At 42.9% G+C, this 12,898-nt stretch overlaps 1 protein-coding gene across 1 annotated transcript in view; it reads right to left on the reverse strand.

Annotated features, from left to right (window-relative positions):
- The window catches only part of bmp6 (bone morphogenetic protein 6), a 40,767-nt gene that overhangs the window by 7,931 nt on the left and 19,938 nt on the right, over window positions 1-12,898 (reverse strand). The window contains exons 2-4 of the mRNA XM_034560248.1: window positions 8,515-8,707; window positions 4,991-5,139; window positions 4,244-4,441 (exon numbers count right to left, since the gene is read on the reverse strand). Of these exons, the coding sequence (XP_034416139.1) occupies window positions 4,244-4,441; window positions 4,991-5,139; window positions 8,515-8,707 (540 nt within the window). The remainder of the gene's footprint in view (window positions 1-4,243; window positions 4,442-4,990; window positions 5,140-8,514; window positions 8,708-12,898) is intronic.

A 12,898-nucleotide genomic window follows, 5' to 3' on the forward strand; every position in this document is an offset into this window, starting at 1 on the left:
CACCTACGCTAGGAGGAAAAAGCTATAAGTTATATTCGTGACATGTTGTTCCAAAAATACAAGAATTAAATGCTGCCAATTCATACTTTATAGTCGGGGTGTTTGGTCTAGGAAGTATGTATGTGTGACATTTTAACCACAGCACGCCACAATCTCACTGCACCTCGGGAGTTTGCTCCAGCAATTTCTCAAATCAAGAGTGGGAAAAGATTGCAGCTTTTACAGTATCAATTACACAAAGTCCCGTAGAGGTGGCGGTGACATAACACTTGGGTTATGTAGGCCCAATGTGTAAGATAGAAGGAGGAAGAAGAGCGTCCCAATGGCCTCATTCCTTCCTGACATGAAAGGAGAATGTCACTGTTGTCCCTGACGTTTCTCCTCTCTTTTCCCCTCCCACCAACCACTACTACTGAAGTTTATCTTTCTTCCTGTCTTTCATCACAGAGGTTATTAAACCCTGCGAGGGAGCTCCGCCACGTCTAATTACTCCAACGGTAAACAAAAGGAGGTCGGGTGGGGAGGCAGCGGGGAGAATGAGGAGCTGTAGGGAGGAGAGAGACAGATGAAAAAAACACGGCTGGCCGAGCGCCGTGTTATTATAATTCTTTAAGCGATACTGTTAGCGAGGTCAGTCTTTTAGCTTTGCAGCTAATGACTGGCTAGGCCTAATTACAGGCCGCCTTTGCAGCCGAGACGTGATATTCCTTCCCCGGATGGTTGTTAACTTCCCCCACAGCCAAAGCCCAACCCGACTCCCATTACCTACCCGGCCTTCTTCGCCCACAAAACCCCAAATTACCTTTAAAGGTGTTGCATTGTTCTTTTTCCAGGGTACAAAGCAGCATTTTCCACTGTGCACACACCAGGCACACCCAGAGGGGGCGGAGGCTTCAATGCTGACAAAACTATTCATACATGCAATGCAGTCTGAAGTAAAGAAAAAAATAAGTAAACTAAACTAAAAAGACCAATATGCTCAATAATGAAGAAAACAAGACATTAGTCTGCCTGGTCGGCAAATTGCCTGCTTTTGTGACTGAAATGTGAAAAATCAAGATGACTTATCACACCATTATTTCAAGACTTGATATACTTTTATCTGGAAGACATTTAATATCACATGTCATTTTAAATCCAGCTCACAAAAAACATTTTAAATGAGGAAAAATAACAAGGCCCATGGGGGTACAGTAGGCAAAATTAAGTTTCATAATATTTGTTATATCCGTAGCAGAATGCGAGAGGCATTTCAGTAATGTATGACAAAGCAAAGAGGCACAGCTAAATGTATGAAGTGAAATTTTACAAGAGATATTTCACACGGTGTCAGCTATACTTAAAATGAGAACAAAATGTGACCAAGCTGATACAAAAGATGCAATAAAATCTGTGCAGTGGTAAAACCACACAGGTCTGGAGTGTGAAATTGGGCAGAGGAGGGAAACTATTTTTAGAAAGCACACTAAAGCCGCTATGTGAAAGTTAGTGCACACGAGAGCAATTAAAAACAAACACATTGCTTCCGGCCTTAGATGTCGTGTTTTTCTTTAGGGAAAAAAAAGTATCATGTTGAATTATTGGGGAAATGCTCCTTTTAGTTGGCGCTGTGGTGGCCTGAACTGATGGACTGTAGCGCGGAGCCAAACAGAAACTGGGGGACAACGTCCACATTTTGTTTCTCCCCCATGAGCGCTCCACAAGACGGATGCTCTCCCCATCCATCCTGTCCTCCTCCCTGTCTCTGGAGTGAGCGATGCGGTATTGAAACCATATGCCCTCCTGAATTCCTCACGGATCCTCCCATCCCGTCCAATCCCAGCAGTCCTCTGTTGGCCACGGACACTCGGCTGTCGCGAGGGGGGCCTCCCCACTTCCTGTGTAGGATCTAAATATTTACACTCCCCGCCGTCCCGAGTGGCGAGGCGGAGAGGTCTTGATGTTTTGGGTTATGTAAAGTCCAATCCTCCAGGACACCATTTAACAGTTTGTCCTTGTTAGAGCAAATTTTGGAGCGGAGAAAGTTTTCTCGTCCTGATAAAGTTTTGGACACAAAGGTAGACTACGGCCAACCTACATTGGTCACAATTTGCTTCTAAAAGTAAGAGACGGTCTATTGTCATTTAACTATGTCTTTCATAATTAGTTAATTAACGATTGACAAACAACTTCCTTTATACACCGAAATAGAGCAGAGATGACATTCGTTACAGAATGCTCTAATCCACATTGTGAGCCCGTGGTGTGCCTCTTAGCCTTCTGATTCACTCGTGTACTCCAGTATCAGTATCATCTTCAAGGCAGCTCGACTCAAAGTCTGAAAGCATCTCAAGCCAAAGACAACCGGGTAGGAGCACAAGTCTGGAGTCAAAACTGAACATGTGGTAGGATACCCTCTAACTGTCCTGTAGCATAACAAGTGATGAGTCTTTGTTCTCTGTTATGTCAGCCGAAGCTTTCATCTGATGCAATTACTGAGAAAAAGCCCTGCAGGAATTGTACTTACAACCTGTTGTGTTAACAACAGCACACAGTAACCTACTGGGAAAGTGAAGGAGATGCACTGGACAAACAGGAAATAGAGCCCAGAAAAAATCTCCGCAAGGGTTCTTCAGAGTATTAATGAGAACAAACCCCACTTGTCCCACGAATACTTCTGTGCACCACGCAGATGGTAGAGCCATTTAACAGGGGAGCAGGAGAAGCAAACCAAAAGGTACATCGTTTCCCAGGTAGCCAGCCAAGTGGGGCCGTTTACAGCTGAGTCAGTGCAGCTGTCTTCTGGCACCAGAGGACCAAATGAGCCGGCTCTGGTCCAGATTTAGTCAGCTTTTTAAAGTGCAGGCGTGAGCCGTTTTGGGCTGAGAATCAGCTCAAGTTAGCGGCTTATTCTGGACAAGTCTCTGGAATCAGAAGTCTCATTCATCACAAGTCTCACTGGGGACCGGCAAGCTGGTGTGCACAGCTTAGGCTACCTGAAGCCCGATGACATATTTAGATACACCATACTATGCTGTGGGCTTTGTAGACTAAACATTACTGTACAGTTTTGCATATATTTCTGATTGTGGATGCACCGATTAGCGGTACAAGTTATATAATGCTGTGATCCTTCAGACGAGTATGCATGCCAATGGCCAGTGTTTAGGCGCCAGACCTTAACTACACTTTACCTGTATTTTCTTTTTCAAGCGTTCTGGAGGCAGTAATTTAACCTATACCATAGCTGCCATGCGCAGATGTTGTAGAAAGCAAGACTTTTAGAAAACGTTTAAATATATTACCAATAATTATTTAGGGCTGCAGACACAGGAGAGTCAAAGCTTTGATCCAGATAATCTTAATATTAACATAAATTAGCCAAGAATCAGAATATTAACAGCAGGCTCCCTGAGCACTTGCTTTCCGTACTGCACTAGACACACAATGAAGCCTCACATGACCAGCTTAGCTGTGAGCGCTGCAAAGTCTGGCCAGAATCACGTAGCAGGTGAAAGGTTGGAAGATTAGGGTTTGATTTAATTTGAAAAGCTTGCAGAGTTCATAACATAAGGCTTATACCTGCTCATTACATCATACCGCTGAGTAGCAAGGGAAGCGGGGAGGACTAATGAGGAGGTTCAGAGGATGAGGTCACCTGTCAAGATGCATTCCCGTGAATATTCATTCGTCCACAATTTCATGTCTCGGGCATTTCGCTGTGTTGTCAAAAGATCTCTTGTGAGCACACACAAAAAAAGTCATAACTAGTCAGTCAGTCTCAGAAATCTTCTCTTTTTGTTACACTTTCAGTGTGTCCACAAACTTCTTTGTCCTCTATACTCTCCCTAACACCACCTATGTATCTCATACTCCATCCAACTCTCTTCCTCAACTCTTCTGGAGAGGTGCCACAGAAACCCCCTTCATAAATAAAACATTGTGTGTATATAGCGCTGGAAAACACCATATTCCCTGCTCAATATGCAGGTTTCAGGAAACACTTCATTCATAAAGAGAAAGTAAAAACAGACTTTGCACATCGTCCCTGTGCAGGGATTTTTATCTGATGCGGGCTGATTAAAGAGAGATCCGGATGAAGTCAGGTCCAATTCATCCAGTGTCTCAAAGAGGAACACCCCAAACACATGCTACACATGCACTGATCGCAACAGGTTAGACATCAGTTACGGACGTAGTGGGGTTGGATTGTTTGATGAGGTCAGTTGAGGTTCAGGGTCCGTGTAGCGGACATCAGACTGACCTGCGGGGCCTAGCCCTCTGGATCCGTCTTGTGTTTGCGTGGACCGGTTGCGGTTCTGCTGGCGACGTTTCCCACCGGTGGAGCGGGCGGTGCGGATATGCACGTCACTGACTTTGAAGAAGGCCACCATGAAAGGCTGCTTCTCCAGCGCACCGTCACGTCCGACAAGCCCCACCTCCTTGGAGCTGATGCTCTGGCCTGTTTCAGTGGACACGCCGCTTAGACACTTCACAAGGCAAGATTTACTATAATAGTCATACATTGTCATATTCATGTAATGTGTTTATGTAACTTTGTAAATGCTGTTCATTCTGTACACATGACATCTATTGCTTCTGTCCATCCGGGGAGAGGGATCCTCCTCTGTTGCTCTCCTGAAGGTTTCTTCCCTTTTTTCCCTGTGAAAGGTTATTTTTGGGGAGTTTTTCCTGATTCGATGTGAGGTCCTGGGACAGGGATGTCGTATGTGTACAGATTGTAAAGCCCTCTGAGGCAAATTTGTAATTTGTGATATTGGGCTATACAAAATAAACTGAATTGAATTGAATTGAATAGTCAGGATTTACTATAAGTTGCCTAAAGACTCTGTTGTCAGTTGTGTTCTTTTGTAGGCCACGGAAAGGGACTTACTTAAACTACCGACAGGCAAAAGTTTAAAAGTTGCTTTCAACTATTATCTTGTAAGATTGTGTGCATTGTGTGCTTCAAAAGCAAAACAATAAATGTATCCACGAGGAAATCTCTTACCGCTGCTGGTCTCCACGCTGACCTGCAGGCCCAGATTGTGTGCCGGGCTCATCACCCACAGGTTGCTGCTGGCAGTGATGTCAAACTCCAGCCAGCCCTCCTCGGACGCCCACAGCCTGCGAGACTCCAGCAGGAAGAGGTCTGCCTCTCTGGGAGAACATGGGAGAAGACACACACACAGATAAATAGATAATAGATTATAATATAGAAATGTTTGTGACTTGACTGTGTCAAGTGAAGCAGATTAGCCATGGAAACTTGTTTTGGGTACATTTTGCAACTGTCATCTGATGAAAAAGATGACGGGAAGGAAAGAAATGAGCCACTGTTATCAGCTTAAACTACGTGAAGATTATTATCAACATTTTAGAGTAAGAGATGGAACCAACAAAAAATATAAGAAAAGTACATGAAACAAAGAGAGGGGCAAACAAGCACAAAAGAAATGAAAATGACACAACTTCCAGTGAGAGCGAAGGAGAAATACAGAGTCTAATAATTATGCCCTGTGTAGTTATTATATTGTAGTAAATTGTATTTTCTTTTCTTTAGTCAATCAATCTACAGCATAAAATACAGAAGTATGGTACAGTGCCATACTGTAGCTCAGAATACCAGCAGACTGATCTACCTCTTTAAGAAACCAAGGGAACACAGGAGCTGGTGCTTCGTATCAGGGTAACAGTATCATAACAAAATGACAGAAAGATGAATTGCTGTACTTAACAGAAAAAAACAGTTTTGTACTCCTCTGTAGGTTTGACCATACAGTCTACCTCTCTGAGGGACTGGAAAAAAGGAAGGTATTAAATCTTTGGTATCAGGCTACGGGTATGTTTATATCATTTACAGTATTGTGTGTGAACGAAATCGGCCTGCGAAATGAGAAACGTGTCACGCATGGGAAGAAAATAAGACCCACGTAATACAACCGAGGAGGAATTAATGAAAAGAGAGCATAGGAGTTGTAAAGAAAAGACAGAGTGTGAGTGATAAGAGGGCCTGTCCTCCCACCATCCCATTACAGTAGTAATGACACAGCGTCGGGTCTGTCGAACCCTCTTTCAGAGCCGACATCAAAAGACTCACAATCACCCAGGTGTTCGGAGAATGCCCCTGCAGTCATGCATCAGAAGCCCCTCTTTATTGGTCATTAATGAGAGTGTTTCTGACAGTTTCCGTATTAGCCTCTATTTCCCCCCCCCCCCCCCCCCCCCCCCCACACACACACACACACACACACACACACACACACACACACACACACACACACCACACCCCTCTGCTAAGTTCACACGTTTGTCAATGATTCCACCTCATCGTCACAGCCGCTGTTTGGCTGACGAAGGGTGGCAGGGGGTCCATCAGAGAGCCGCCTGCAGGGTGAAGGCTACTGAGAGCCGACTGTAAAACGTCTTATTGACTGACTGCTTAAATGAACTGGAATAATAAGGTGAAAGGTGAAAGGTGTGTGTTTGTTTGTTTTTACTACAATAAATCTCCTTTATAAGTCTTGTCAGTGAATGTTGTTAAAATTGTAACGCAAGGTGGGAGAGCGTAGCACACAGCTGGCCTGGTCATTTCATGTGCTTTCATCTTTTTAAACTGCTGAGAGGACATAGTTGTAAGATTGTAAAAGCAATATGCAAGTCAGATTATCTGGATGTATAGGATGCCAGAGGTTTTTAGTACGAGAAAGAGACTATAACTCTGGATTTACATGGCAGTATAGCTAAGCAACATTTTAAGAATCAGAATAAAGGCAATATTACGGTTAAATATTTGTATATGGCAAACAGGAATGAAATAATTATATATAGCTGTATAGCTGGTAAAATACAACTGAATGGGTTTGGGTCAGTACAAACTGCCCTCGCAGCAATCTGCCCTTTCTCAATACGATGTCAGGCTTGCCACATCTCTGGCATTTTAATCTCTCACATTCCTTGCTTGCTGTTAGCAAAACCGCCCCAATCAAATGAAAAGTACAAAGGGTGTCAGGATAATTAAGCGCTCTATCATTACGGCTTAGAGTCAAAACAGGAGTCAGGTTTTTATGTGAAGGAGGGGCACGGGAAAGTGAATAGGCTCCCCACTGATTGGGCGATTACATACGTGCTAAAGGTTTTGCAAAAGGCAGAAAATGGGGAATACAACAACAAAGACTCGACAGCATTATACACCACCAATTCTTGGACGTGACATAGGGCACTGAAGACAATGAGGACAGGAATGAAAAAATGAGAACAGCTGCAACTTTAATGTTGTTTAGACATTACTGCTTATGTCAGTGGATGCCTGTTGCACCTTGAATTCTCTCCTACAAAGCAAACATTTCGCCATCTGATAGCGCACCATCAAGGCTGTAATTTTCTTCAAGGTAGAAACCTGTCCTACAATAATACAGAAATTGGAGATATATGGGCCCTTTAATCTCCAAATATCTCTAAAAATAAAGGGCTTTACCTCCAGCCGGGAGTGCACAAACCCTCCATTGTAGGGATAAAGGAATGCACCAAATAAGTAGGTCTTGATACCCAAAGAAACCGTATGACAGACAGAAAAATATACTTTGCAAACATCTAAAGCTACTTTTTCCATCTACAGGCCTAAGAGTGGATCAGCTTTAGCTGAGAACTGGAGTTAGAGAACATTTGGTGTTAAATACCCCACCTTAAGGTGTTTTGTTTCGATATTCAACCCACAATAATACATTAATCAAGTGTAACAGCTGTCCATGCACCAAGCTTTAAACAAGAAATATACTGTGATGTCTATTCATTGAGAAACAAAATATACTGGGCGATATAAAAATGTATTTCGGGAATTCTCTTCATGTTGGAGTTCTCGCTGGGCGGCCTTGATAAAACACAAATATCATTCAGAAATCTTACTGGATGTTTATCTTCCCCTGCAGATGTAATGTAAATGTTTGGCATGTATTAGCTGCGCTCATTTGGGGGACGTGACGATTTTAAAGCCGTGCTATTTCTGTAAGACTTGGTCTTGCTTGATTTTACAATATAAACATGGCGAAGGCCCCGAGTCTGTGTAACACACAGGGAGCATGATAAAGAGAAACACACAGGGAGAGGCAACTAAATCATAGTCTTCACCTGTTTGTATCCAGTCAAGGTAAACAAAGCATGCTTGCTATTTTCAGTACCACCCTTTATTCCTGATCCCAGTACAATCCCAGTGCACCCCTTCTGCAAACCTGCTAGACCCAACTCTGGGTGGATTAAGGCCAAGCACTGTTAAAGTCCACAGAACTTTACTTTAGATTTTAACACGTCAAAGCTTCGTAAGATGCCAAATATAAACAACTGTGTGTATTTAGGATCCTAGAGTATCAATATGTTGCACATATTTTACGTAAGAAACAAAGATCTTTATGTGCTCAATACTTGTCTATGATGAAACTGGAAGTAGGAGGAGGTGCGTTCAATGTGTGTGTGTGTGTGTGTGTGTGTGTGTGTGTGTGTGTGTGTGTGTGTGTGTGCGTGTGTATGTGTGTGTCTTACCTATGAGGATGCTCCTTGACCACCTGGTAGACTTTGAGTAGGAAGGTGTCATTGCGGAAGGCGCGGCTCACACACTCCTTGTAGAGGCGAAACTCTGCTGCGGTGACGGCCTCGCCCTCTGGGATCTGTGAGAGGTTGAACTTAAACTCCTTGTGGTGACGCCGCTGCGGAGAGAGCTCCCTGTCGTACTCCACTGTGGGATGGAAACACACACACACACACACACACACACACATAGGATTAAATCATTGTGCACACAGAGAAAGAGACAGTAAAGATAATATAGAGAGACAAGTGGAAAAACTACTCTATGAAGTTAAATACAGGAATGCAAGTTTTCTGCTCCTGCTCTTCGGAGGAAATCATGGTTTGATTACATTTGTACTCAAGCAGGTCAAGGCTGTGTCACCTATATTGTTTTCCGATAGACAGCATTGTCTTTTCTGAACTTTAATGTCCATTCAGTGGCTTGTCTCGGGATTATGATGCATTCTCTAGGCAGGCTTTCAGAGTAAATATACAGTAGAGAGTGATAAGAAGATATCCTGCGCTGAGGTCGACCATAGAGGCCTTTAAAACGATCACATGTGATTTATCCTTGAGGTCTAATAGGTTGTGTGGCTTCCAGTTTCCTTAAATAAACCCCTGTTATCATCAGTCCCAAGCAAAAGCCCATGACCACTTCTGACTGCGTGAAATGACAAAACCAACAAATGTGCTCCCTCCTATGCTTTTTAAGTGCAATATGCAGCATAATGATACTGTGCTCTCCGGGGATTTGGTTCCTGTCTCTGCTGGAGGTTTTTCTCCCACAGCAAAGAGCCGGCAGAGCCAGTCTGTCGACGGACACAAAGAGTGAGAGGAGGGAAATGAATGAAGAGGGGCATGTCGCGTGCAATTTGAAGGTCGTGTACAGAAATACACATGCGAAGCCTCAAATATGTGCTATATTCTGCAAAACACACAGTAAAAACTAGTAACATAATTGCTCGAGTACCCAAAACGCAGATCGACACACTCTTATTGTTCTTACTCCATCACACTCTTACTGATTTAAATACTTACAACACACACACACTCTCCATCATCATCTAGTTTACAGTCAGCGAGGTTCAACCGGCTGCGGCTTCACCACCGCAGACTGTAAGTGCAGACTCACTTGGAACCAGTCGGGATGTGTATTGCCCTCTCAGTTTTTCACCTGCAGTGGGACTAAACATGTCCAACATCACGCCCCGGCCTCCATCAGTCCTTCTACTACCGCTACAGGTGCTCCAGCCTGCAGGATTTTAGTAAAAGGACATTTTGGGAAATAAACGTATTTTCCTTTTTGCCGAGGATGAAAGGATTACAATGAAGTTTAGCTTAGCATAAATACTAAAAACATGGGGGCGTAGCTAACCGTGACATATTTAGCGTGCAAAATGTCAAGTTGTAGCACATAACAAAGCTAGCTGGTCCAGTTAGTTTACTGGATGTAATAGTTGGACATGTTCAAAAAGTGATTACTTTATGCCAAAGTGTATGAAGCCAATACTCTTACTTTATTCAAATTTATTTTGGAGAATCATTTTGGTCATTTTATAGTTGAAAGATCTGGTAAGAAGAATTTGGTGTTGTACCCAAGCCAGGCTTGTTAAAACATTCTGGTAATTTTATGATGTGGGGACCCACCCAAAATGGACCAATGACACATTTTGTTCCCAGAGTCATACCCATAGAGAAAATTGTGTTGATGTGAGAACATTGGAACCAATCAAACTCTCCAAAAAGTGCCAGCCCCACCTTGTACCCACACCCAGGAAGGTCATCCCTAGACATTTCCAAGTTACATAAATGCTAAAGTTAAGTAAGAAGTGAGCAGAAAAGTCAGGGAGGGCGGGCGTGTCTTCCTAGCTTCATTGGGTTTCTGAGGAAAAACTGTAAAGTCTCATCCTGAAACATATGGCTACAATAATTGTAGCCTCTTAGTTTGCGTTTGAGCCCGTTCTGCTTTCCAATGACGCAAAAGTAAAATAAAATTTAAAAAATCAACCATAGAGAACAAAATTGAATTCACATCAGCGTCACTGTGACTTCTAGCAGATATGACAGTGACCATTTCACCCACCCACACCACACCACACATACAGACGTTGCAGTAACTGTGTGTAATAACTGGTCTGGTCTTGTGTTGAAGGGTAGATAGATCTGCTAGGCTTGTGTGTCCGTGTGTGGAGGCTCGAAGCAGAGGTCATGGAACTCTAAATGACTTTACAACACTCCCTTCAACAGCCCTGGGCTTAAACACCAGCAGCCTGGAATTTCATTTTCCCTGTACAAGAATCTACTGACTTCTTGGCACAACAACTCTTTGATAAACTGACTGTAGGTGGTGAGCAGGTCAGGAGAAGTTTCACATGGATCAAATAGTTATTACATCTGCTTCAATGCACATTAAATGTACAATATATCAGGCATCTGGCTGTGTTGGCAATCTCAGCATCATAAAGCTATTTCAGATTTGATATGGGGCACCTAATAAAAATATACTATTGGTTGCAATATAAGAAATATACGATGTTTTGGATCTTGACCCAATGGAGGGACTACAAGTCAGTATATCTCAGCCTCTGTTGCTTCGAATTTGAAAATATATATTCTTTTAATCCGCCACTCACTCACTTCATGCAAGAACAAATGCTAAATTGCCTGAAAGTAGCTTTAATTTTGGAGTTTATTCATAAGTTACGGCCATACCATGAGTTTGTTGCTACTTATGTTTCACTTGGAATTACAACCAGTAAGCCGACCGGAACCGGCTGCTCATGACTATTTGAGATGACGTGAACACGGCTTTAGTGAGCTCCTCTGACATCTTAACATTACACATACACAAACTGAGTTATCCAGTCCAGCCTTGGTCTTCCGGTAAGCAGCTCCAGTGAAGCAGCAAGGGTGTTAACAGCCTCATCTAGTCCTAGATGTCAACGGGCAGTGTCTTATAGGAGAGGGAAGTCATTTTGAGCCGCGGCTCTTTGAAGACGAACAATTAAAACTATGAATTATGAAGACAGCAACAGTCTCACAACTCACGTTATCACTGCAGTCCTCTGCGAGGCTGCCTGTGAGCCCTGCAGTGCTCTAAGTAGCATTCCAGCTGCCTCTCCACCTTCTCAGCTTGAAATTCAATTGAAATCCACTGAGGTTTTGCATCTAAAATCAAAGGGAAGTCTTCACACGACGTGTACAGGGAGCGTAACCTCTGCGCTAATCTACCATGACGTGAGCTTTGAGACAGGAACACACAGAAGGGAAAAGGGATTTAGATTTGAGAGGAATTCAGTCAGAGTGATTCTAAAGATGGGGAAGTAGTGATTATAGGAGTGATTTGGTGCAAACTGTGATCTATGGGAAGTGCAGTGTTTTGGTGTCATGTGTGTGAATACTAATCCGTAGGTGTACTGTATTTTATGGCTTTATTTTATTACCATACTCCCATCGCTGGTCACGGGTTCATGAGAAAATGCACAAAACCAGAAGAAAATACAGAGTTTATGTTTCTCTTTCACTCACACTCACTTGAACCCACACAGAGGCAGTCAAGGTTAACCAGGAAATATGACAACAGCAGGACTTTCTCTGATGATTCACCAACACACTGTGGGGGACTTAATCTGGGAGTAGAAACAGAAAGACAACAAGAGAAAGAAAGAGAGGAAAGAAGAACAACCGATCACTGCTTGAATTGTGATCAACTGTATAGGTAGAGAAAGACAGACATACAGTATAAATTATGCTTGATGAGAGAGACAGAGACCAAAGAGACAACACCGGATGGAGCAAGAGAAAGAAACAGAAAGGATGACAGATTGAGGCAGTCAATGAAATAGAGTGAGACACATGATTGGCAGATTCACTTGGCCACTTCTCATTTCCACCTGCGCAACATCTGGTGCAGCTGTCCTGTCCCTGCTGCTGGAGGTACTATGGCAACCCCCGCACACACACACACGCATGCACACACACACACACACACACACACACACACACACACACACACACACAATGACCCTGTGAATCTTTTGCTATCACATATGGTCATTGTATTCACAGCACATGCTGAGGGGTTATTAGTTCATATATCTTGAAGAAAAACTGCTTTATAAGCTTTGTGAATATGACTTGAAATTCAGTTATCAATATTTGTAAATGTAGAACATCACAAATATGTCAGTATATTTAGCTAATAGTCCAAGTCACATTACACTTATTATTATATGATATGGGGATATCTCATTAATATACTCTACATTACAGAGAATATATCATTTTACTGTCATGCTATAACAATTAAAATTGACAGCCTGTGAATCTGCATTAGTGTCAGACCGACTACATCATT

The sequence above is a fragment of the Cyclopterus lumpus genome, chromosome 20 (assembly GCF_009769545.1).
Source record: "Cyclopterus lumpus isolate fCycLum1 chromosome 20, fCycLum1.pri, whole genome shotgun sequence".
Lineage (NCBI taxonomy): Eukaryota > Metazoa > Chordata > Actinopteri > Perciformes > Cyclopteridae > Cyclopterus > Cyclopterus lumpus.